General features: G+C 46.5%; 1 protein-coding gene across 2 annotated transcripts in view; it reads left to right on the top strand.

Moving 5' to 3' along the window:
• SLC25A31 (solute carrier family 25 member 31) overlaps positions 1-25,372 on the top strand; it is a 281,298-nt gene extending 255,926 nt beyond the window's left edge. For both annotated transcript variants that reach the window (XM_029589803.1, XM_029589892.1), the window contains one exon: positions 24,890-25,372. In XM_029589803.1, the coding sequence (XP_029445663.1) occupies positions 24,890-25,090 (201 nt within the window). In that variant the 3' untranslated portion in view covers positions 25,091-25,372. The remainder of the gene's footprint in view (positions 1-24,889) is intronic.
• Positions 25,373-27,504: the final 2,132 nt, after the last annotated feature.

The following is a 27,504-nucleotide window of genomic DNA, read 5'->3' on the forward strand; positions in this document are numbered from 1 at the left end:
AGAGACAGAAACTGGTCATGGGGGCATGACTGATATGGTGTGTGTGTGTGTGAGAGACATGGGCCCTAAGGAAGAGGACCATGAGTATAGAGCTTAGCCACTACTGCTGCTTCTGGTGTGTGCTACAGCCTGCATGGAAGAGGAGTAGGAAAGTTGCTGGAGGGGGTAAGTAAAGGTGGCTTTTTAAGTTTATTTTTCTTGATTGACTGCTATTTTAATTATTTAATATTATGTGATGTGTCTGCTTTTTTTGAAATATTTTATTGGTGTTTGGAGAATTTTTAATAGTTTTTATGAGTTTTTAATTGTTGGATGTTATTCTGTTCATAGTTGTTGTGAAACATTTATTCTGCTTATTAGTATAGTTATACAATTATTTCTGTGTGGGGATCTATAGCTGCTTGCTAGTTCTGTTTTCCTAATAAGAGGTGTATTGGTTTTTAGGACCTGATTTAATATTTGTAGTGTTGCCTTTTCATAGATAGGGTTGCTCCTGTTTGAGTGTATTCCATAATACAGGTGTAACTGTGTGTGGATTAGTTTATGTGCATTACTACAGATCCTGGGAGTATGTTAGGTCGGTTCTGTGTCTGTTACAGAGATATTTTACTAGCATGTAAGTGTTTATCAGTCTTATTTGTTGCGTTTTCTCAAGAGGACATGCATTGGTGGTAAACTGCTGTCTTTTCATAAGTAGGGCTATTGAGCCTGAAAGTAGAAGGAGTTTGAGTTGCTGTTACTGAGATGACACCAGAACCAGAATATCTTTTTTGTAGAGTGAGTTGAACGGGGAATGTCATAATTCTGCTTTACATCCATTATTGTGGATCAAGGGGGTTCCCGTGGATGCAAACTGTACATTTACATCTAGCCCTGTGACGATCATGGGTCAGTGTGTCACGCATGTGAGAACCATCTGTCAGGTGTGTCCCGACAGAAAAAAGGTTGAGAACCACTGGTCTAAAGGGTGATCTGGAGAAAATGCAAATGGTTTATTTACTTGTTTAAATTTCATGCTGTAATTTTCTCTTTCCATTTGTTGTTTTTCTCATTTGATATACCACTTTTCTTGTAACAAGGTGGATACTTTGTATAATTTTTTGAAAATTTAATAAAGAGAAAGTTAAAAAAAATAATAATAATGGGAGATTTCAATTACCCAGCTTAATCAAGGGGAGTCAGTGGTTAACCACAAATTATAATAAAAAACAACACAGTGGAAACCAAAATATTATATTTATCTTAGCCTTGAAGGTGTGAGCAAGCCCGACGTTGTATAACTTTAATAGTAACCAACCGGTCTTCTAATCATCCACCTTCAAAAAATCTTTTAATTAAAAAAAATTGTTTTTGTTATTTTTGTATTAATTTTTCTAAAAAGTCCTCTGTTTTCAAAACTGTGTATATCCAAAGACTCTTTAGTACTGTTATCAGAAACAGCCCAACACGGCCGGTGTTTCGCAGTATAACTTTCTCAGGGACATGCGAATATTTTTATACATAGAGTCATAAAGATTCCACCTAGGAACAACAATAACAGTATTATAAAAAAATCATCTGTAATGAAAAAGAAGGGTACTTATCTGAATATCAAAAGGCTACCATCTTAAAATGGACACTGCGTTTCGATGCCTCTTCACTGAAAACGGAGGAACCGAAGCCGAGGCTTATGTCTCTTCAAATGCCAAGTTGTCGTATGACCTCACTAGAATGGAAATCATCACTGACAATTCTCATTCATCACGAGAGCTGTCATAAAATCTTGATGACTCGACAGTACATCTTTAACCTAAAAAAACATGTAAGTCGAGTTCAGTATTTAGCCCACATGGGGCAACAGTATTAAGTCTATAAATCCACCGCTGTTCATTTTGTAACAAAAGCAGTTCACGATTGCCTCCACGCCAATGTATTGGAACATGATCAATAGCATAGAAAGAAAGATCATCAAAACAATGTCCTGATTCAATGCAGTGCAGTACCAGCGGTTCATCAACTCGGGAATTTTTATATTGGATCTATGCTCTATCATCCGAGTTTTTAAAAGACGTTTCGTTTTGCCAACATATAATAGCTCGCAAGGGCAGCAAATCAAATAGATGACCATGGTGGAAAGGCATGTGGTTCTGTACTTCAGTTTAATCCTGTAACCAGAACTGACAGTGAGTGAGTCCTGAATCGACATCAAACTGAACAGTAATTGCATGGAGAATGTGACCCTTGTAAAATGTCATTTAAATCTGAAGAAATGGAACAATCAGATCTCACCAACATGACTCTTAAATTGGTTGCACATGAAAAAGTGATACATGGAGGAGTGTGAAAAACATCATGTATTTGCAATACATGCCAGTATTTAAGAATCGATTGTCGAATCAGGTGAGTATCTGAAGAATATGGTAAAACACAAGTATGGCAGGAGGTGTCGTCTTCTGTATGTGGGAGAAACAGCCACTCTCTTTGGGAAAATTTTGCCCGCAAATAAGCTTTTCGTACACTTGAACGTGGATAAACACGAGCCAAGAAACGTTTACGTAGCAATCTAGAGTGAGTCGAATGAACTGACTTACAGGAATATTTAATTTGAATTTCTTAGGAAGATCACTGTCAAATTGCAAATAAGTGTTAGAACACACTGGGGCAGATTTTCAAAGAGGTACGCGCGTAAGATACGCGCATACCCCCCAAAAACATGCCCCAAGCTCCCCCTGCATGCGCCGAGCCTATTCAACATAGGCTCGGCAGCGCGCGCAAGCCCTGGGATGCGCGTAAGTCCTGGGGCTTTGCTAGGGGTCGTGTCGGGGGCAGCGCGACGTTCGGGGGCATTTCGGGAGGCGTGGTGCCAGCCCAGGGGCATTCCGGGGGCATGGCCGAGGCCTCCGGACCAGCCCCCGGGTCGGGTGATGGCGCACCAGCAGCCCACCGGCGCGCGCGAGTTACGCCTGCCTTGGGCAGGCACAACTTTTCAAAGGTGGGGGGGTTTAGAATAGGGCTGGGGGGTGGGTTAGGGAGGGGAAGGGAGGGGAAGGTGCGGGGTGGTGGAAGGAAAGTTCCCTCTGAGACCGCTCTGAAATCAGAGGGCACGGAGGCAAGCTGTGCGGCTTGGCGCGCACAGGCTGCCGATTTTGCGCAGCCTTGCGCGCACCGACCCCGGATTTTAAAAGATACGCGCGGCTTTGTGCGTATCTATTAAAATCCTGCGTACTCTTCTTTGCGCCGGTCGCGCGAACAAAAGTACACGCGGTCGTACTTTTTTAAAATTTGCCCCACTGGCTTCCTATATAGTGATATTATAAATTTGCCATCAATCATGGTGATCCTTATATCTAAGAAGGAAATGGATTCCCGTTGAATTTCAGCTGTAAAACGAAGATGATAATTACAGGAGTTCAACCACTGTAGAAAGGACTTGAAAATGTCATTGTCACCTCTCCACAGAATGAAAATGTCGTCGATATATCGTTTCCAAACGACCAGCTGAAATTCAACGTCCGAGGTCGCGGCTTAGACGTCCAGCCGGGCGCTCAAGGCAGCGGGAAGGTGCATGAACGCACGCTGCAACCTGAGCGCCCGGCTGGACGTCCGAGGTCACGGTGTGCGTTCATGCACCTTCCCGCTGCCTTGAGTGCCCGGCTTGGACGTCCAGCCGGGTGCTCAAGGCAGCGGGAAGGTGCATGAACGCACGCCGCGACCTGAGCACCCGGCTGGACATCCAAGGTCACGGCGTGCGTTCATGCACCTTCCCGCTGCCTTGAGCGCTCAGCTTGGACGTCCAGCCAGGCACTCAAGGCAGCGGGAAGATGCATGAACGCACGCCGCGACCTGAGCGCCCGGCTGGAGCGTCCGAGGTCACGGCTCGGACGCTCCAGCCTGTGCAGCCAGTCCCTGGAACTGGAGAAGGAGCTGGAGCTGCACATGTGTTCCAGTGGGAACACTGAGAGGAGAGGATCACCTTGCTGGTGGCTGAAAGGAATCAGTAAGTTTTTGCTTGGGACATTGTCTTTTTTTAAAGTATGGGGGCAAAGTTAACTATTTGGGAATATTATTTAGTGTGTTTGTGCTTTTAATAGAAAGGCAGTGAATAAACAAGTTAGTCAGTCAATAAGGTAGCTAGTAAGCAGTAGGTAGTGTGTTTATTTTTAAAAGTTTGCAGAACTGAGTGTTCTGCAGACTTTTAAATAACCGAATGTTTGTATTTAATTAAAACTGAGTGTATTAACAAAAAACAAAACAAAACCCAAAAAGTAGCCAGAAGCTAGAAATAAGCTAGGAGCAGTGTATACCTAAGTAAAAAGGTTGAATAGTTCAGCTCAGTTACTCACCTTGGAAAGGTGTTGAGGTAGTGTGATTGGGTTTGAATAGGTACCAACATTTGTTAATCAAGAGAGCAGTGAGTCACTCTGGCTGACTAACTGAAGTTAGACTGTTTGGATTTCCCAACCCTCCCACCCCTTGCCCACCCACCCCTAGCTCATCCCTTAATTTATAGGCAGGTGCCACTTAAAAAAACAAAACAAAACATCAACAAAAACTTTATTGAGAATTCGTTCAGACCCCGGTAGGCAACTACCAGACACATAGGGGTAGATTTTAAAAGAAGCGCGATCAGCCTACTTTTGCTTGCGCATCAGACTCAAGCAAAAGTACGCTGGATTTTAGTAGATACGCGCGGAGCCGCGCGTATCCACTAAAATCCTGGATCGGCGCGCGCAAGGCTATCGATTTTGTATAGCCTGCGCGCGCCGAGCCGCGCTGCCTCCCCCCGTTCCCTCCAAGGCCGCTCCGAAATCGGAGCGGCCTCGGAGGGAACTTTCCTTTGCCCTCCCCTCACCTTACCCTCCCTTCCCCTACCTAACCCACCCACCCGGCCCTGTCTACACCCCCCCCCTTACCTTTGTCGGGGGATTTACGCCTCCCGGAGGGAGACGTAAATCCCCGCGCGCCAGCGGGCCTGCTGCGCGCCGGGCTGCGACCTGGGGGCGGGTACGGAGGGCGCGGCCACGCCCCCGGGCCGTAGCCACGCCCCCGTACCCGCCCCCAAAACGCTGCTGACACGCCCCCGCAACGCCGCGCGCTCCGGCCCCGCCCCCCGACACGCCCCCCTCCGAGAACCCCGGGATGTACGCGAGTCCCGGGGCTCTGCGCGCGCCGGGAGGCCTATGTAAAATAGGCTTCCCGGCGCGCAGGGCCCTGCTCGCGTAAATCCGCCCGGTTTTGGGCGGATTTACGCGAGCAGGGCTCTGAAAATCCGCCCCATAGTGAATTCACTAATACATTTAAAGGACGTTAGACACATTCCTAGTCCCATAGCAAACTAAAACTTAACTAGGAATTGATCAAAATTGAGATGAAGGCAGCAGTCCAGCAGCAAGAGGGGGGCTTCCCAGTCTTTTGCATAGAGTGTCACATGTATGATTTTTTACCCACCGGTGAGAAGTTATACATGTGCATGCGATGCAAAGAGCGCCTGGCTCTTAGAGAATGAGTCCGATCTCTGGAGGCTAGAGTGGCAGACCTGGAGGAGCTGAGGCAGACAGAGAGGTATATAGATGAGACCTTCAGGGACATAGTAGTCAAGTCCCAACTTCAGACTGGCAGCCCTGGTGCTGCCTTGGAGGAAGAAGGTCTCATGATGGGAGAGCATCAACCAGGTACAGCAGGAATGGATCCTTAGCAAGGACCTGCTCTCCAGGTGATGCATTGTCCTTTCGCACTGAGGATATCTCCCTAAGGCCTACTGCCCAGGAGGGAAGGGTTAGGTCAGCCGATGTAGTTGGTGATTCGATTATTAGGAATGTAGATAGTTGGGTGACTGGTGGGCGTGACGATCGCCTGATAACATGCCTACCTGGTGCGAAGGTGGTGGACCTCACGCGTCGCCTAGATAGGATTTCAGACAGTGCTGGGGAGGAACCGGCTGTCGTGGTACATGTGGGCCCCAACAACATAGGAAAATGTGGGAGGGAGGTTCGGGAAGCCAAATTTAGGCTCTTAGGTAGAAAGCTTAAATCCAGAACCTCCAGGGTAGCATTCTCTGAAATGCTCCCTGTTCCACGCGCAGGTCACCAGAGGCAGGCAGAGCTCCGGAGTCTCAATGCGTGGATGAGACGATGGTGCAAGGAAGAGGGATTCAGTTTTGTTAGGAACTGGGGAACCTTTTGGGGAAGGGGGAGTCTCTTCCGAAGGGATGGGCTCCACCTTAACCAGGGTGGAACCAGACTGCTGGCGCTAACCTTTAAAAAGGAGAGAGAGCAGCTTTTAAAGTAGAACAAAGGGGAAAGCCGAGAGTTGCTCAGCAGCACATGGTTCAGAGAGAGGTATCTTCAAAGGATACTAATGATGCATTAGAATTAGGGCATCCCGACAGTGAGGTTCCAATAATTAGAAAAATAGTCCAAGTGCCTGTAACTAAAAACCCACCTGAGCTAAAAAATTCTAACTTATCCCTATCAATTAAAAAGCAGAATGAAAATACAAACAAAAAACAAACTTTGAAATGTTTGTATGCTAATGCCAGAAGTCTAAGAAGTAAGATGGGAGAATTAGAATGTATAGCAGTGAATGATGACATAGACTTAATTGGCATCTCAGAGACATGGTGGAAGGAGGATAACCAATGGGACAGTGCTATACCGGGGTACAAATTATATCGCAATGACAGAGAGGAGCACCCGGGAGGAGGTGTGGTGCTTTATGTCCGGGATAGCATAGAGTCCAACAGGATAAACATCCTGCATGAGACTAAATACAAAATTAAATCTTTATGGGTAGAAATCCCTTGTATGTCGGGGAAGACTATAGTGATAGGAGTGTACTACCGTCCACCTGGTCAAGATGGTGAGACGGACAGTGAAATGCTAAGAGAAATTAGGGAAGCTAACCAAATTGGTAGTGCAGTAATAATGGGAGACTTCAGTTACCAAACAATCAACAGAAGCCAACCTTGCACATAAGCAAGTATTCATCTAGACAGGTGCAGGACAGAAAATGAAGTTCCATTCAAAATTCAAACGTGTATTTATTATATAACTGAATTTTCATAGTTCATTCAATACGGCAACTCCTTCAGGTAAACAAAGAATATTTTAAATACTTGTCCCCCGACACGGTCCGTGTTTCGTGTGAACTGCATCAGGAGGGACAGCAGTATATTATGATCTACAATAAAACGATACATATCAAGAATGGAACAAAATAGGCTGCGAAGAAATATATATATATACAGATGTAACGTAACAGGTACATACCTTTAAAGAGATCACAGGAGCGCGAGCGCCCTATAGCAATGACAGCCATTTAAAAGGAAAAAAGGCGCGAAAGGAAAACCTCTCGCGAGAAGCTGGAGAACGCCAGAGCGCACAGCCACACACATGTCGAATTAATAGGCTATTAATAAAATTGGTACCATTCGATCTCCTTGTTTAAGCCATTGGGGAAAACTGAATCCAATGTGAAAATCCAGCGCTGCTCTCTCCGTCCTAGCATCCCGGAAAAGTCTCCCCCTCGTTGGGGACATGCGACCACCTCCAGGACCAGGAAGGAGAGAGCATCGATGGAATGGCCAGCCTGGAGCCAGTGTGATACAAGAGGCTCGTCAATCCTGGAGGATCTAATATTACAGCAATGCTCTATAATCCTTGTTTTTATCATACGCGAGGTTTTACCCACGTATAACAAAGGACAAGGACATTTAACCACATAGACCACCCCTCTAGTTGTACAGTCAGTATTGGAAAACAGCTTAAATACCCGTCCAGTTTTGGGGTGTACAAATTCCCTCAGAGGTTCTGTATGTCGACACATAGCGCAATGACTGCAAGGGGAATGCTGACCCCTCCTATCAGATCTCGGATCATTAGGGCGACTTGCTGTATGAACCAGTCGGTCCCGTAAATTAGTCCCTCTCTTAAAAGTGAACCGAAGTGATCCGTGCATCAGAGTGTTGAGGGAAAGGGCTGCCCAATGTCTCTTAATCATGTTAACTACAGTCCTCCCAACTATAGAGAATGGAAGGATGCAGTTCAGCGATGTATCCTCAGTGGCCGTGGGGGATATAAAGAGCCATTCCCGGTGCGTGTATAATGCGCGTTTAAACGCTTTTTTGATGACCCGAGGAGGATAGCCCCTTGCCTTGAACCGGGCCGATAGAATTTGAGCTTGTGAGAGAAAGTCAGTGCGGTTTGAGCAAAGGCGACGCAATCTTAGAAATTGCCCCGTCGGGATATTCTCACGAAGAGCCCGAGGATGGCAGCTATTATATGCCAGTAACGTATTCCGATCAGTGTCTTTACGGTACAGTGAGGTCTGAAAATGGTCCCCCATCCAGAGAATGGAGACGTCCAAAAAAGAAATATGTGTGGGATGAATATTGTAATTAAATTGAATGTGGGGATTCAAAGAATTAACCCAGTCAAAAAATACATAAAACTGTATATCAGTACCCGTCCATATAATGAAAATATCGTCAATGTAACGAAACCAGGAATTAATAAAAGAAGACCAATCCGACGTATAAATCTTAGATGTTTCATAGTCGTCCATATACAGGCACGCCAAACTCGGGGCCATTGTCGCCCCCATCGCAGTCCCCTTATTTTGTTGGTAAATTTGGTCCTTAAATTGAAAAAAGTTTTTTGTCAACGCTATCTCTGCCAATTGTACCAAAAAAGCGGTAGTGACCTGGTGTGGGACTGGGCGAGTGTTCAATGCCCTCTCAATAACTGTCAGTGCCTCAAGTTGTGGTATGTTGGAATAAAGAGAAACCACATCGAGGGTAATAAGAAACAAGTTGGATTGGGTAATCTCTAACTGTTCCAACATAGACATAAAATGAGAGGAATCCCTCACATATGACTTAATACAAGGTACAAGTGGTTTTAAGAAAACGTCCACAAACTGGGACAACGGCTCTAATAAGGAGCCAATGCCAGAGACTATCGGGCGACCCGGAGGATTTGTCAAGGATTTATGCACCTTTGGAAGGGTATAAAACAGTGGCATAACTGGATGGGATGCTACTAAAAATCTAGCCTCTTTGTTCGTAATGATACGTGCGTCTAGAGCCATTTGTACTGTAGATTTAATCTCCAGGAGCAAAGCCTCCGTGGGGTCCGCAGGTAGTGGGGTGTAAAAAGACATGTCTCCCAGTTGTCTCAGCACTTCAGTTTCGTAGTCAGATCTATTTAACACCTATTTAGCAGCCTATTTTGTTCCATTTTTGATATGTATCGTTTTATTGTAGATCATAATATACTGCGGTCCCTCCTGATGCAGTTCACACGAAACACGGACCGTGTCGGGGGACAAGTATTTAAAATATTCTTTGTTTACCTGAAGGAGTTGCCGTATTGAATGAACTATGAAAATTCAGTTATATAATAAATACACGTTTGAATTTTGAATGGAACTTCATTTTCTGTCCTGCACCTGTCTAGATGAAGACTTCAGTTACCCCAATATTGACTGGGTAAATGTATCATCGGGACATGCTAGAGAGATAACGTTCCTGGATGGAATAAATGATAGCTTTATGGAGCAATTGGTTCAGGAACCAATGAGAGAGGGTGCAATTTTAGATCTAATTGTTGCGTTCAAGCGGAGTCGTGGACCCTTGGACTGGCCAGGAGGTTGGTAAGAGTGAGGCCGGTAGGGCTGAGGACTTCACCCGCACAGTGCCCCCCAGGAGGCGCCCGTAGGGACCGACCGCGAGGACTTAGGCGTGAGACGTAGGAAGTAGCTGCCCCGCAGTGGAACAAGAACTAGGTAACCAAGGACTGGAGCCCAGAGTCTGAAATAGTCCGTGGGCAGAAGCAGAGGCTGCAAAGAGAACTGGGCCTAGGCCGGCCAGAGTACTAAAGTCCTGAGGTCAAGGGCCCAGCAGGGCCACGGCCGAGGCCGAGGTCAGCCGGAAGTTAGGAGCACACTGGGAGCGGGCCTCCGGAATCAGCAGCAAGACTGGAGTCCAAGGTCGAGGAACAGACCGGGGTCAAGGCAGGCAGCAAGCGGGAACGTCAGGCACAAGCCAGAGTCAAGGCCAGGAATCAGCAGCAGAAGCGTAGTCCGGAGTCAGCAGGCAGACCAGGGTCGAGGCAGGCGGCAAGCGGGAATCGTCAGGAACAAGCCGGAGTCAAGGCCAGGAATCAGCAGCAGAAGCGTAGTCCGGAGTCAGCAGGCAGACCAGGGTCGAGGCAAGCGGGAATCGTCAGGAACAAGCAGAAGTCAAACCAAAGATCAGCAGCGAGACGGAGGATAAGCAGCAACTCAAGGCACAGAGGAACTGTGTGAACCTCGTTGCAAGGCAAAGTGAGGAAGTCCGGAGTCTGCTTATATACTTTAGCCGTATCGTGACATCACCTCGGGGGCGGAGCAGCACTTCCGGGTACCCGGGCTGAAGTACCCAGCCCTCCCGCGCGCGAGGCCGTCGAGGTGGGCAGAGTCCAGAGAGGCTTCGGCGGCGTTTTTGTGAGGCAAGGCCGGAGCCATGCGGCTGGGCCCAGGTGGGGACCGGCATCCCTCTTTGTGGAGAGGAGGAAGGCAAAAGAGCCCCAGTTTGAGTGAAGCCCGGTCAGGGCCTAGCGAGGAGTCCTCAGAGGGAAACATGGGAACCATGCGGTCTGGCGAGGAGTCCTCAGAGGGAAGCACGGGAACCATGCGGTCTGGCAGTCCAGGAGCAGGGGATCCTCCTCCGCGGGAAGGTAAGAGATCCCGAGCCCGACGGGGAAGGAAGCGGTGGGGACCGCAACAGTACCCCCCTTCTACGCCCCCTCTTTCGAGGTCCAGGTTTCCCGGGATGATCTAGATGAAATTGTTGGAGGAGGGATTTGTCCAAAATATTTCAGGCAGGCTCCCAAGTGTTCTCTTCGTCTCCACAACCCTTCCAGGCTAGGAGGTACTCCCAACGTCGGTTGTGGAAACGGACATCAACCACCTCGCGGACTTGGAATGTGGTGTCATCAGTTACCGCTGGGGAGGTGACCTCTGGAGGTTTACGATGGTAGCGGGAGAGGAACAGTGGTTTCAGCAGCGAAACGTGAAAAACATTATGGATGCGCATAGAGGAAGGAAGTCTTAGTCGATAGGACACTAGCCCCACTCTTTCGGCTATGCGGAAGGGCCCACAAAACTTGGGGGCCAGCCTTTTAGAAGGTAATTTGAGGTGGATGTTTTTGGTGCTGAGCCAGACACGATCTCCAGACTGAAAGGTTGGAGCTGGGCGTCGGTGTCGATCGGAAACTCGTTTCGCAGCGCAAGAAGCGGCCATCAGCTTATCTTGGATGGTTTTCCAAAGAGCTTGCAAGCGTTGAGCTGATAGATGTACTGCTGGAGAGGTCGTGGGGATCACCAAGGGTAAGGGCGGTTTTAATTGCCGCCCATAAACAACTTGAAACGGAGAATTTCCTGTGGCTGCGTGGGCTTGATTGTTGTACGAGAACTCAGCCCAAGGTAGGAGCTTGGCCCAATTATTTTGCTTTTCCTTTGCGAAGGTTCGGAGAAAAGTCTTTAAAGAGCGGTTCATCCGTTCGGCTTGGCCGTTGCTCTGTGGATGGAAGGCCGTTGAGAAGCTAAGTTGGACCTTGAAGCACTTACACAGGGCCCTCCAGTACCGGGCCGTAAATTGCGGGCCTCGGTCCGAGACGATGTCCATGGGCAGCCCATGCAGACGGAAGATGTGGTGTGCGAACAACAGCGCTAGTTCAGGAGCTGACGGGAGCTTGGGTAAGGGCACAAAGTGGGCCATTTTAGAAAAGCGGTCAACAGTGACCCATATCACTGTGTTCCCCAGAGAGGGGGGTAAGTCCACCATAAAGTCTGTCGCTAGATGTGTCCAGGGTTCAGTGGGTACCGAGAGTGGTTGTAACAGGCCCCAGGGAGCTCCGACTGGGGGTTTTTGCCTGGCGCAGGTGGGGCACGAGCTGACATATGTGCGAACGTCCTTGCGCACATTGGGCCACCAATAATAATGTGTGGCCTCCCGTTAGGGAGTCGTGAGCCCAAGTTAGCACTTTCTTGCGCAAGCGTTTGGGCACAACGGTTCGGTCCTGGGACTGGATGGTAGTAGTGGCTATGTGGACTTTGGCAGGGTCTAAGATAAACCGAGGAGGGTCAGTGTCCTCTTCTGGTTCGGAGAGCCTTGACAGGGCATCCGCTTTGACGTTCTTGCTGGCGGGTTGATAGTGCAGGGAAAAATTGAATCGACTGAAGAAGAGCGACCACCTAGCCTGTCGAGGGTTCAGTCTTTGTGCCTGTGAGAGGAATTCAAGGTTTTTATGATTGGTGTAAACGGTAATGGGGTGGAGTGCCCCCTCCAGCCACTGTCTCCATTCTTCGAAAGCTAGTTTTATTGCTAGAAGTTCCTTGTCTCCTATGCTATAGTTACATTCAGTGGGTGTAAATTTTCTAGAGTAGAAGGAGCAAGGAAGTAGTTGTCCCCCAAGTGAGTGCTGACTGAGCACGGCTCCAACAGTGAGATTAGAGGCGTCCACCTCCACTATGAATGGACGCTGGGGATCAGGGTGGCGCAGCAGGTATCAGCGAGGAAGGCTTGTTTGAGTTTTTCAAAAGCTTGGATAGCGATGTCGGGCCAAGACCTAGCATCTGCTCCCTTACGAGTTAGAGCTGTAAGGGGAGCCACCAGGCGTGAATAATGGGGAATAAAATGTCTGTAGAAATTAGCAAAGCCTAGAAATCGTTGCAAAGCTAAGTCCAGTGGGCTGGGGCCAGTTGAGGATGGCAGCAACTTTCTCGGGATCCATTTGAAATCCGGTTGAGGATATTATATATCCCAAGAATGGCAAGGATTCACAATCCAACATACACTTTTCCAGCTTGGTATACAAGTGATTATCCTTAAGGACTTGAAGTACTTGACGAACATGTCAATGGTGGGACTCTGGGTCCTTGGAGTAGACGAGGACATCATTGAGACAGACTATGACATAGGAGTTTAGCATCTCTCTCAGTAACTCGTCCATGAGATTTTGGAAGACGGCTGGAGCGTTGCATAGTCCAAAAGGCATTACCCTATATTCATAATGCCCGTCCCTGGTATTGAAGGCCGTCTTCCATTCGTCGCCAGGGCGAATATGGACCAAGTTGTAGGCCCCCCCTAAGGTCGAGTTTGGTAAACCACTTGGCCCCTTGTATCCGGTCCAATAGTTCCGAGATTAGTGGCAGGGGATATCGGTCCTTCCTTGTGATAGCGTTCAACCCCCGGTAGTCTATGCATGGCCGGAGGAACCCATCCTTCTTGGCGACAAAAAAGAAGCCTGCTCCGGCAGGCGAGCGAGAGGGGCGGATAAACCCCTTAATTAGGTTCTCTGTGATGTATTGTGACATAGCTTGAGTTTCAGGGAGCGAGAGAGGGTAGACACGACCCCGAGGAGGAGTTTTCCCTGGCAGTAGGTCGATGGCGCAGTCGAAAGGTCGGTGTTGGGGAAGTAGCTCTGCTTTCTCCTTGGAAAATACCTCAGCCAAGTCTCGGTAGGGCACTGGCGTTAGTACCGCAGTAGTGAGCAATGAGACTTGATGTGGTTGAAGTCTTTTGAGGCAATGAGTGAAGCAGAACGGGCTCCACTGCGTGAGTTGGAGAGTGTCCCACTGGATAGCTGAAGAGTGACGCTGGAGCCAGGGTAACCTGAGGACGATGGGGTGCACAGCTTTCTCCAGTACGAGGAGCGTGATCTCCTCGGAGTGAAGAATACCAGTCTGGAGCGTCAGAGGGGTAGTAGACTCAGAGATGACCCCTGGCAGCATGGTGCTGCGAATGACACGCAGTGGCGGGCATTGGGGCGTTGTGGGCAAATTTAATTGCCGTACTAAGTCCTGCAGAATAAAATTCCCTTCTGCAACTGAATCAATAAAAGCCATGGTCTGGAAATACCCTCCGGGGTATATCAAGGTTACGGGAACTGTGCATTGAGGAGCTGAACCAGCACAGCCTAGTAGTAGCCCCTCAGAACCTCCTAGACTCGAGCGTTTTCCGGACGCTCCTTGCATCGTGCAAGGAAGTGTCCCTTACCGCCACAGTAAAGGCAAAGTCCTTGGGTGCGGCGTCTTGCTCTTTTTTCTGGCGAGAGTGGGGAGCGACCTACTTGCATAGGTTCCTCAGAAGCAGGAGCGGCAGCAAGCGACTTGGGCGGAGATCTGGGAAGGCTGGGTCTAGAAGACGTGGTGGCGCTGGTGGGAGATCTGCGGAATGAACGTCCCTCTTTTGCCCGTTGCTGGAGTCTCCGGTCAACTCGACCGGCCAGGTCGATGAGGTCGTTCAGGTCATCAGGAATATCTCTAGCAGCTAGCTCGTCCTTGATCCGGGCTGCTAGGCCTTTGAAGAAGATACCCTTTAAGCTGTCCTCACGCCAGCCTAGTTCTATGGCAATCGTGCGGAACTCAATGGCGTACTCCACCAACGAGCGGTAACCCTGCCGCAGCTGTAGCAGGTCAGAGGAGGCGGTCGCCAGGCGAGCTGGATCATCGAAGGCCTGTCGCAAGTTTAAAATGAACTGTTCCAAATTGTGCAAGATAGGGTCGCCGCGCTCCCACAAGGGCGAGGCCCAGTTGAGCGCCTTTCCATTGAGCAAAGAGAAAATATAGGCGACTTTCACAGAGTCTGAGGGAAACTGAGCCGGTAAGAGCGAGAAACGGACGTAGCACTGGTTGAGAAAACCCCGGCAGGCAGTGCTACTCCCTGAGAAACGAGTAGGAGCAGGGAGCTGTGTGATCACGGCTAGGCTGGCAGCTGGCGTTGGAGCTGGAGGCGGTTCTGAAGTGCCAGCCTCCAGTCGAGTGGATAATTGTTCTACGGTGGTGGTCAGTGCCTCCAGACACTGTTGTTGTTGTTGAAGTCGCAGTGCCATGCCTGGGATAGCCTGCAGACTAGGCCCCTCCGCCGGGTCCATGGCCTTGCAAACTGTTGCGTTCAAGCGGAGTCGTGGACCCTTGGGCCGGCCAGGAGGTTGGTAAGAGTGAGGCCGGTAGGCAGAGGGGGTGATGGAGGGCTGAGGACTTCACCCGCGCGGTGCGGTGCCCCCCAGGATGCACCCATAGGGACCGACCGCAGGGACTTAGGCGTGAGACATAGGAAGTAGCTGCCCCGCAGTGGAACAAGAACTAGGTAACCAAGGACTAGAGCCCAGAGTCCGAAATAGTCCGTGGGCAGAAGCAGAGGCCGCAAGGAGAACTGGGCCTAGGCCGGCCAGAGTACTAAAGTCCTGAGGTCAAGGGCCCAGCAGGGCCATGGCCGAGGACGAGGTCAGCCGGAAGTTAGGAGCACACTGGGAGCGGGCCTCCGGAATCAGCAGCAAGACTGGAGTCCAAGGTCGAGGAACAGACCGGGGTTGAGGCAAGCAGCAAGCGGGAACGTCAGGCACAAGCCAGAGTCAAAGCCAGGAATCAGCAGCAGAAGCGTAGTCCGGAGTCAGCAGGCAGACCAGGGTCGCGGCAAGCGGGAATCGTCAGGAACAAGCCGGAGTCAAGGCCAGGAATCAGCAGCAGAAGCGTAGTCCGGAGTCAGCAGGCAGACCAGGGTCGAGGCAGGCGGCAAGCGGGAATCGTCAGAAACAAGCAGAAGTCAAATCAAAGATCAGCAGCGAGACGGAGGATAAGCAGCAACTCCAGGCACAGAGGAACTGTGTGAACCTCGTTGCAAGGCAAAGTGAGGAAGTCCGGAGTCTGCTTATATACTTTAGCCGCAGCGTGACATTACCTCGGGGGCGGAGCAGCACTTCCTGGTACCGAGGCTGAAGTACCCAGCCCTCGTGCGCGGAGTCCAGAGAGGCTTCGGCGGCGTTTTCGTGAGGCAAGGCCGGAGCCATGCGGCTGGGCCCGGGTGGGGACCGGCGTCCCTCTTTGTGGAGCGGAGGAAGGCAAGAGAGCCCCGGTTTGAGTGAAGCACGGTCAGGGCCTAGCGAGGAGTCTTCAGAGGGAAGCACGGGAACCACGCAGTCTGGCAGTCCAGGAGCAGGGGATCCTCGTCCGCGGGAAGGTAAGAGAGCCCGAGCCCAACGGGGAAGGAAGCGGTGGGGACCGTAACAGTAATTCTCAGTGGAGCACAGGACTTGGTGAGAGAGGTAATGGTGGTGGGGCCGCTTGGCAATAGTGATCGTAATATGATCAAATTTGATTTAATGACTGGAAGAGGAACAGTGTGCAAATCCATGGCTCTCGTGCTAAACTTTCTAAAGGGAAACTTTGATAAAATGAGAAAAATTGTTAGAAAAAAAATGAAAGGAGCAGCTACAAAAGTAAAAAATGTCCAAGAGGCGTGGTCATTGTTAAAAAATACCATTCTAGAAGCACAGTCCAGATGTATTCCACACATTAAGAAAGGTGGAAAGAAGGCAAAACGATTACCGGCATGGATAAAAGGCGAGTGAAAGAAGCTATTTTAGCCAAACGACCTTCATTCAAAAATTGGAAGAAGGATCCAACAGAAGAAAATAGGATAAAATAGAAACATTGGCAAGTTAAATGTAAGACATTGATAAGACAGGCTAAGAGAATTTGAAAAGAAGTTGGCTGTAGAGGCAAAAACTCACAGTAAAAACGTTTTAAAATATATCCGAAGCAGAAAGCCTGTGAGGGAATCAGTTGGACCACTAGATGATCGAGGGGTTAAAGGGGCACTTAGAGAAGATAAGGCCATCGCGGAAAGATTAAATGATTTCTTTGCTCCGGTGTTTACTGAAGAGGATGTTGGGGAGGTTCCCGTAATGGAGAAGGTTTTCATGGGTAATTCAGATGGACTGAATCAAATCATAGTGAACCTAGAAGATGTGGTAGACCTGATTCACAAACTGAAGAGTAGTAAATCACCTGGACCGGATAGTATACACCCCAGAGTTCTGAAGGAACTAAAAAAATGAAATTTCAGACCTATTAGTAAAAATTTGTAACCTATCATTAAAATCATCCATTATACCTGAAGACTGGAGGATAGCAAATGTAACCCCAATATTTAAAAAGGGCTCCAGGGGCGATCCGGGAAACTACAGACCGGTTAGCCTGACCTCTGTGTCAGCAAAAATAGTGGAAAGTGTTGTAAACATCGAAATCAGAGAACATATAGAAAGACATTCAGATGGAGAAGGTACAGAGAAGGGCTACCAAAATGATAAGGGGAATGGAACAACTCTCCTATGAGGAAAGACTAAAGAGGTTAGGACTTTTCAGCTTGGAGAAGAGACGACTGAGGGGGGATAAGATAGAGGTGTTTAAAATCATGAGAGGTCTAGAACGGGTAGATGTGAATCGGTTATTTACTCTTTCGAATAATAGAAAGACTAGGGGGCATTTCATGAAGTTAGCATGTGGCACATTTAAGACTAATCGGAGAAAGTTCTTTTTTACTCAACGCACAATTAAACTCTGGAATTTGTTGCCAGAGGATGTGGTTAGTGCAGTTAGTATAGCTGTGTTTAAAAAAGGATTGGATAAGTTCTTGGAGGAGAAGTCCATTACCTGCTATTAAGTTCACCTAGTGAATAGCCACTGCCATTAGCAATGGTAACATGGAATAGATTTAGTTTTTGGGTACTTGCCAGGTTCTTGTGGCCTGGATTGGCCACTGTTGGAAGCAGGATGCTGGGCTTGATGGACTCTTGGTCTGACCCAGTATGGCATTTTCTTATGTTCTTATGACATGGTTTAATGGAACAAAGTCAGCATGGCTTTACACAAGGCAAATCTTGCCTCACAAATCTGCTTCACTTTTTTGAAGGAGTTAATAAACATGTGGATAAAGGTGAACCGGTAGATGTAGTATACTTAGATTTTCAGAAGGCGTTTGACAAAGTTCCTCATGAGAGGCTTCTAGGAAAAGTTAAAAGTCATGGGATAGGTGGCGATGTTCTTTTGTGGATTGCAAACTGACTAAAAGATAAGAACCAGAGAGTAGGATTAAATGGACAATTTTCTCAGTGGAAGTGTGTGGGCAGTGGAGTGCCTCAGGGATCTGTATTGGGACCCTTACTTTTCAATATATTTATAAATGATCTGGAAAGAAATACGACAAGTGAGGTAATCAAATTTGCAGATGATACAAAATTATTCAGAGTAGTTAAATCACAAGCAGATTTTGATAAATTGCAGGAAGACCTTGTGAGGCTGGAAATTTGGACATCAAAATGGCAGATGAAATTTAATGTGGACAAGTGCAAGGTGATGCATATAGGGAAAAATAACCCATGCTATAGTTACACAATGTTAGGTTCCATATTAGGTGCTACTACCCAAGAAAGAGATCTAGGCATCATAGTGGATAACACATTGAAATCGTCGATTCAGTGTGCTGCGGCAGTCAAAAAAGCAAACAGAATGTTGGGAATTATTAGAATGGGAATGGTGAATAAAACGGAAAATGTCATAATGCCTCTGTATCGCTCCATGGCAGACCGTACCTTGAATACTGTGTACAATTCTGGTCACCACATCTCAAAAAAGATATAATTGTGATGGAGAAGGTACAGAGAAGGGCTACCAAAATGATAAAAGGAATGGAACAGCTCCCCTATGAGGAAAGACTAAAGATGTTAGGACTTTTCAGCTTGGAGAAGAGATGGCTGAGGGGGAATATGATAGAGGTGTTTAAAATCATGAGAGGTCTAGAACGGGTAGATGTGAATCGGTTTTTTACTCTTTCGGATAATGGAAAGACTAGGGGGCACTCCATGAAGTTAGCATGTGGCACATTTGAACGCACAATTAAACTCTGGAATTTGTTGCCAGAAGTTGTGGTTAGTGCAGTTAGTATAGCTGTGTTTAAAAAAGGATTGGATAAGTTCTTGGAGGAGAAGTCCATTACCTGCTATGAATTAAGTTGACTTAATATTACTAGCAACAGTAGCATGGATTAGACTTAGTTTTTGGGTACTTGCCAGGTTCTTATGGCCTGGATTGGCCACTGTTGGAAGCAGGATGCTGGGCTTGATGGACCCTTGGTCTGACCCAGTATGGCATGTTCTTATGGTCTTAAGAAAGAGTATTTTGGTGAGTAACTAGTGTGTGGTACTTGCTTCAGTGCTGACAGACATTCATGGGTCTTCCCCCTGCCTTGATCGCACGGCTGGATGTCCAAGCCGCGACCTCGTACGTCCGGCTTGAACGTCCAGCCGGGCGCTCAAGGCAGTGGGGTCTGTAGGAAAGAACCATCCACTTTCCTGGAGGAATGACATTTCAAATGACATTTGAAATGACAGGTACCAGCGCACCCAGGATACTGTATAGGCACTGTATACCGCTGTATACAGTAAGATGGATTGCGCACGTCTACCGCTTCATTGACGCGCTTTGGACGCCACTTGGATTTGCATCTAATTTGAATACTGATATGCGAACCAAAATATGCGCGCAGCAAATGAGGGTACACCTGGCACTGCCGCACTCTTTCTTACACGTCCTTACTGTATCGGCCCGAATGTGCTTTAAAACCGACAAAGTCCTAAGGAAGATACATGAAATTACATTTGCTGAAGCTTATTCTGAAAATTAGGAACACATGCACAGTTGGCATATTTTAAATCTTACATGTGGAATAGCATGCACAATTTAAAATTCCAGTGTATGTTCCCTTGCATGCCCATATGCATATGTGTGGATGCCCACGCGCTTTTTTTAAAGTTACCTTCTTACAGGCCGATGCAATATATCCTAACAAGCACCGATCCTCCTCTTCTGGGTGCCCAATTTAATATTTAAATGAGCTGCCACGGTAAAAAGGAGATGCATGGGTAAATTGTGCATCCCTAGTGCATAGCCATGGGTTAGGAAAATGGATGCTCGTTAATTGAGCATCCATTTTCCTAACGTGACTACCAGCAACATTTTTTTTTTAATTTTTTTTCTCCTTACTCCTTTTCTTGGTTACTCTTACTTAATATTGCCAAGCATTTTCTGCTTTTCTGTTAACTTTGGAGGCTTCTCAACAATTACCGCCTGCTCTGGGCAGGCATTAATTTATGAGAGTAAAAATGTGCATGTTGGGCGTACTTTTGTTTTGCATAGGTGGATAATAGCTAATAGCCTCATCAATATAAATTTACATGTGATGAGTGCTATTAGCTATGCACTGGTTTGGATGTGTGTTTTGGATGCGCTAATCCCCTTATTGCATAAGGGGTTTTACATAGTAATATAGTAATGATGGCAGAAAAGGACCAAAATGGTCCATCTAGTCTGCCCAGCAAGCTTTCCAAGATAGTAGCTGCCGCTCCATGCAGGTTACTCCCATGTTTCTCTTAAGGGTAGTAACTGCCGCTCCGTGCAGGTTACCCCCATGTTTCTCTTAAGGGTATAACTGCCGCTCCATGCAGGTTACCCCCATGTTTCTCATAAGGGTAGTAACTGCTGCTCTGTGCCGGTTAAGCTTTTTTCTTTATTCCCATCCTCTAGCCTTTTAGGGATCCACAGTGTTTATCCCATGCCCCTTTGAAATCCTTCAAAATTTTAGTCTTCACCACTTCCTCCAGAAGGGTATTCCAGGCATCCACCACCCTCTCAGTGAAGAAATATTTCCTGACATTGGTTCTAAGTCTTCCTCCCTGGAGTTTCAAAACGTGACCTCTAGTTCTACTAAATTGTTTCCAATGGAAAAGGTTTGTTGATGACCATGGATCATTAAAACCTTTCAAGTATCTGAAGGTCTGTATCATATCACCCCTGCTCCTCCTCTCCTCCAGGGTATACATAGTCAGGTTCTTCAACCTCTCCTCATAAGTCATTCGATGGAGACCACTCATCATTTTGGTCGCTCTTATCTGGACCGCCTCCATCCCGTCTCTGTCTCCTTTGAGATACAGTTTCCAGAATTGAACACAGTACTCCAGGTGAGGCCTTACCAAGGACCTGTACAAGGGGATTATCACTTCCCTTTGCTTACTAGATATTCCTCTCTGTATACAGCCCAGCATTCTTCTGGCTTTGGCTATCGCCGTGTCATATGGCTCCATGGACTTCAGGTTGTCAGACACTATCACCCCAAGGTCTGTCTCCTGCTCCGTGCACATCAGCCCTTCACCCTCCAACACATATAGTTCTTTCGGATTACCATACCCCAGCTGGATGACTGCATTTCTTGGCATTGAATCCCAGCTGCCATATTTTCGACCACTCTTCCAGCTTCCTTAAATCCCGTCTCATTCTCTGTACTCCTTCTGGCATGTCTACTGTGTTGCAGATCTTAATATCATCCGCAAATAGACAAACTTTACCTTCTATCCCTTCCGCATTGTTTCTCACAAAGATGTTGAACAGAACCGGTCCCAACACCGATCCCTGTGGCACTCCACTTAACACCATTCTCTCTTCAGAGTAGGTTCCATTTACCATCACCCGTTGTCTTCTATACATCAACCAGTTGTAACCCATGCCAACACCTTGGAGCTGACTCTCAAGCTTCTCATTTTGTTGATGAGTCTTCTGTGTGGGACCATATGAAAAGCTTTACTAAAATCCAGGTAAATTACATTGAGCACTCTTCCCTGATCCAGTTCTCTAGTCACCCCATCAAAGAAATCAATTAGATTCATCTGACAGGACCTTCCCTTAGTGAATCCATGCTGCTTCTGATCGAGCAACCCACCGGATTGTAGATAGTTCACTATCCTTTCCTTCAGCAGAACCTCCATTAATTTTCCCACCACCGAGGTGATGCTAACTGACCTGTAGTTTCCAGCCTCTTCTCTGCTCCCACTCTTGTGAAGCAGGACCACCACCGCTCTTCTCCAGTCACTAGACACTACACCCTTTTCCAAAGATCTATTGAACAGGTCACACAGTGGACCCACCAGCACATCTCTGAGTTCCCTCAGTATTCTGGCGTGAACCTCATCAGGCTCTTCCCATACATTATCTTCCGTAAATGGAGTTTCGTCTACTCCACCCCCTTCTATAGTCTAGTGACGGTCCTTCTCCAGGGTCTTCTTTAATGAACACTGAACTGAAGTATTTGTTTAATATTTCTGCTAATTCATCATCTCTATCCACCCATTGATCCTTATCCCCTTTCAATTTCACTATACCACTATGTAACTTTCTCCTTTCTCTGATATATCTGAAAAATGTTTTGTCACCTCGCTTTATCTCCTTGGGAATCCTTTCCTCTGCTTGACTTTATGAGCACACTATATTGCATCAGCCTTTATTTTATGTAACCACAGACCTCATACCGAATTCTTGATTACAGGCACCTTGTATCAGGTAACAGTTCATATTGTTTTCAGCATAATCATAGGTGCTACTAGTGTTGTTTTTTTCAAATCAAATGTACCGGTCATAGTGCATCAAAAACGGTAATAATGAAGTGTTCAAAAAATAAATGGTACACTTATCTTGCTTCATTACTGAAATAGAATATCCATCGGTGGTATATATCACAAATAAGCAAAACCCCAACACTTGCTGTGTTTTGAAGTAATGTAACTTCTGCCTGGGGAATATCTGTTTTCTTCCCGATGCCACAACTCCAACGTAGCATTGGGAAGAAAACGGATGTTCCCCTGAGGCAGGGTTGGATGCTGGAACTTTACTGAGCATCTGCATGCGGAAATTCCTGAACATGCTCAGTAAAGTCTTTACTAAGTTCTGAAAGCTGGGTCTATGTTGGTGCTGTCAAATGATGTCACCCATGCATAATTGTTAATATATCCTGCTGTCAATGGAGAACCCTGTATCTAGATAAGAAAGCTTCCTTTACATGCATACCACTGGGTTTTATGTATGTAAGTGGCTTTGAAAATTACATCCAGATTTACGCACCGAGTCTTACGCACCGAGTCTTCCACTCCTAAATTTAAAAAAAAGCTAAAAACCTGGCTGTTCCTACAGGCTTACCTACCCTTCATGCGATTTCCACCCGCCTGACCACCCACAGAGCTGCAGCTAGTACCACCGATTTGAATTACCTATTACAATATTCTACCACATCCCCTTGTTTCAACAATTATTTAAGTTTCTCATGCTGTCCCTCCCTCCCCCGCCCCTGCTAAAACTATTTCTGTTACACTACTCTGCTAAGATTTTGTTCACTCGCAAATCCTGTAACACTTTTTTGCCTCCCCAGATACTCAATCATTTTATGGACTCCGTTTCTAACCAAATCATGGTGTATATACCATTGAATCCTGTAAATAGTTTCTCAGTTATCCAGGTTATCTTGTTATGGTTAGTTATTGTACACTTAGTTCCTGTTCTATGTAATGGCATTGCCAATTAGTTATAAGTTATATGTAAACCGATACGATGTGCAAACGGCTGTTGGTATATACAATTCTCTAAATAAATAAATAAAATAAATCCTTAAAGTGGTTTAAATGTTATGCTGAAACATATTCAAAGCTTGAAATTGCCATGTTTCCTAATTGCATTGACATCCATTCATTGTTACTAATGGATTTTTAGAAATGGAAAATTTTCCATGGAAAAGTTAAAGCATGGGAAAACTTCCTGAAACATTTTCTACTCTGCATCTCTGCTGTAGAGATCAGTAGATTCCAAAATTGTTGAAGGTCTCAGTAGTATGTGATTGACATATTTTAGAGGAACTATACTGAAAGACTGTTTGGTTGTACTCTACTGTGTTGCGATGCTATGTAGTTTCATTGCAAGCCAGAACTTTTCCTGGAGTGAACAGCAATATATGTGAAAGTCATTGCAATGAAAGAAGACTTGATTATCTTCAAAATGAAATTGTGGGGAACTAGTTGACCAGGCTAAAATAAGGAAAATGGTTTGGCATTTCAATTGGTATTTACCCCCCCCCCCCCAAACAAAAAGTCAAGACTTTGTAAATGCATTTAGAGATTAATTTTCAAAAGCATTTCTACTGGTAAAGCAAGTTATTTTACCTGTAGAAATGGGGTTTTATAAAATTGCCCACCCAGTATGTGGATAAACTTATGTGTACATGTCCAGTTCATGTGTAAGTTTACCCAGACTGAGTGGAAGTATTACCAGGGTGGAGTTAAGAACATGAGACGTTCCATACTGGGTAAGACCAAAGGTCCATTGAGCTCCACATGCTGTTAGGGTGGGGCTAGGATTTATGCACATATTATTGGGCTTTCAAAAATAGGCACATACATTTCATAGGAAATTTGTGAGAGCATTTTAGCAGGTGTAATTTTGTGCAGATAGCTTCTGTGGAATAATTTTCAAAGGGAAACTAACGGCTACATTTTAAAAGCCTGGCGCATGCAAATACCAGGAGATACGCATGTGGCTGGGCCGAGCGCATTAGAAAATGGCCTGGCCATGCGCGTATATCCCGGTTCGTGCAAAGTGCAGGGCTCTTTGAAAGGGGCAGGCTGGGGCGGGGTCTGGGCGGGAGCCGGCCGGGACAGCAGCCATTAGGCTCTATCCCTGGGAAGTGCATGCTGGCACCTGGCTGGCGCGCAGAATTTACAGCAGCTCAACAAAGCAAGTAAGTTTTAAAATAAAACAAAAAAGGTAGGAAGAGGGATTTTAGGGGTCAGGGAGGAGAGGGGAAAAGGGAGCAGAGTAGATAGTGGGTTAGGGAAGTTCCCTCCCAGTCCATTCCTTTATTGAGATGGACTGGGAGCGAACTGAGAATGGGCCATTTGCGTCATCTTGCAGTTCTTTGTAAAATCATAAGCATAAACACACGGGTATCGAATTTCATGCGTTAAGTGCTTACTTTTCCCTTGAAAACAGGTGTAACTTCTGGATACATTTATGTAAAAATCTTTTATATCCTGCCTAATGTGACATAAGACAGTCTAAGTGGGTTACAGAATTTGCTGGATAACTTATGTGAAATGTTACAGAATTATCCTCTTAAATTGTTGCTGTTACTTGAAAGGCTACTAAGCTACAAGAGGCTGTTTACAAGAGTCTTAATTCAGTTTCTTGTATTGATAATATGCCCTTTTATTGGATGCAGAGTGGTGAGAAGGATCGTCAGTTCAAAGGAACTATTGACTGCTTTGTGAAGATCTCCAAAAAGGAAGGATTTGCAGCTTTCTTCCGTGGCGCCTTCTCCAATATCCTTCGTGGAACAGGAGGTGCATTAGTGCTGGTGTTATATGATAAGATAAAGGAGCTCCTTAACATTGACATAGCACGTGGCCCAGCTTCTGATTAAGGAAGTGACTATATAATTTACAAACAAATTATACAGCTCTTTTCTCTTTTTGATATGTTATTATGGTCAGTGTTCTAGTTAATGGAAAACCAAGACAAAAGCTAAAGCTATTTTTGTATTGACTGAAATGCTGTGAATCATTATACAGAACTTACAGATATGCTAAAAAGGTACTAAAAATGTGTTTCTGCCCTGTAATGCTACATAATAGTGTTTATGTTTAGTCGTACATTATTTACATTTTATATGATCACAAATAAACAAGTGCAACACAGAAATGGATTATCATTTGAGCTTCATATATTATTTTAATATAATTGCTACAACAAACTATGGGGTCTGTTTATTAAACAGTGTTAAAAGTGAGAATTATTGCAGCATGTTTAACGCAAATCTCCAGAGGCAGGCAGGCAGAGCTCTGGAGTCTCAATGCGTGGATGAGACAATGGCATTTAATTTTGTAAGGATCTGGGCAACCTTTTGGGGACGGGGGAGTCTTTTCTGAAAGGACAGGCTCCACCTTAACCAGGGTGGAACCAGGCAGCTGGCACTAACCTTTATAATGGAGATAGAGCAGCTTTTAAACCAGAACAAGGAGGGGAAGCCGAAAATGGCTCAGCAGTGAATGGTTCAGAGGGAGATATCTTCAAAAGATACTAAAGAAACAAGAGAGATAAGGCATAAGTCTGTATGCCAATGCCAGAAGTCTTAAGAAGTAAGATGGGAGAGTTAGATTGTATAGCACTGAATGCAGAGGTAGACATAATTGGCATCTCAGAAACCTGGTGGAAGGAGGATAACTAAAGGGATAGAGCAATACCAGGGAACAAATTATTCACCTAGGACAAGCAGGGTGGTAGTCCTCAAAGATGGGTGACATCATCAGATGGAGCCGGGCACGGAAAACTTTTGTCAAAGTTTCTAGAACTTTAACTGGCACACTGAGCTTGCCCAGCATGCCACTATCCGCGTGTCCATGCAGGGTCCCTCTTCAGTCTCTTTTTTTCCGAGAAGTAGTTGCCTCGCGGTGGTGGAACTCTGCTCTTTCGTATTTCTTCAGAAAGTGTTCCCGGTCGTTTTTTGACTTTCTCTGCACTGGGTCCCTCTATTCTCTGGTCGATTCCCGGTGTGTCGCTCCTTGGTGGCCGCCAGCCATTGACCGCTCACCGACTGTTTTTCATTACATCGTCCAGTTTTGATGGTGCCCCCAGTGCCCGTGGACCATATCTATTACTGATCTGCATGAGATCTGTATCCTCTGCCTGGGGGTGTTGTATGATATCTGCAGGTGCCATCTGTGTGATTAGATGACTCCCAAAGGCCATCGTGCCTTGCTGGAAAAAATGGAGAAGCTTTTTGGGTCCAAAAAGTCTGACCTATCTACTCCATCGTCGGAGGTGTCGACACCTAGAGGCCGAGGGGAGCCGTTAGATATGCCGTCCTTTTCCACTCCCCCAGTGGGCCCATCTCGAGAGAGAGGAGCTGGAGATAGGCCATCTCCGGTGTTGTCACACTCCAAGACATTGGGATCTTCAGCATCCTCAGTGCCAGGGAAAGACCGGGCCGAGCACCACAAAATGTCCTGCAAACATTGTGACCGGTTGCCGTCGACACACGCAGAATGGCACTCCCACATAAGTGACATCATCAGATGGAGCCCGGCCCAGAACTTTGATCTCAAAGATTCTAGAGCTTTCAAATATGCTCTACTGAGCATGTGCAGCTGTAGTTATCACCCTGCCCCCTAGGCAGAGTCCCTTAGTCTCTGTTTTTCTGCAGAGCCGTGTGGTTGCTGGAGCCGTGTAGTCATGATATTCAGCTTTGCTCTCTCCTCACAGATTTTGCTGCGATTTTTCTGGAGCTGCAGCTGTTTTTCTATTTATTTTACCTTACATTTGAATCCCCTTCCTGGGAAATCCTCTGGGGCTCCATCCCTTGCAGGACTGTGGCCAAACTGTGGGCCTTGGGGGACAGCAGCAGCAGTTGTTTGGACCGATTTTGCTAAGGTCCTTTCATTGGTTACTATGGTGGCGTACCCCGTCTGACTGGGTGGCTGCCAGCAGCTGATTGGTTGTTATGAAACTCGGTGGTCAGCAACTTTATCCAACTCTCCTTGTTTTAAGAACATAAGAACATAAGAAATTGCCATGCTGGGTCAGACCAAGGGTCCATCAAGCCCAGCATCCTGTTTCCAACAGAGACCAAAACCAGGCCACAAGAACCTGGCAATTACCCAAACACTAAGAAGATCCCATGCTACTGATGCAATTAATAGCAGTGGCTATTCCCTAAGTAAAATTGATTAATAGCCATTAATGGACTTCTCCTCCAAGAACTTATCCAAACCTTTTTTGAACCCAGCTACACTAACTGCACTAACCATATCCTCTGGCAACAAATTCCACAGCTTTATT

This window comes from Rhinatrema bivittatum, chromosome 1, assembly GCF_901001135.1.
Source record: "Rhinatrema bivittatum chromosome 1, aRhiBiv1.1, whole genome shotgun sequence".
Lineage (NCBI taxonomy): Eukaryota > Metazoa > Chordata > Amphibia > Gymnophiona > Rhinatrematidae > Rhinatrema > Rhinatrema bivittatum.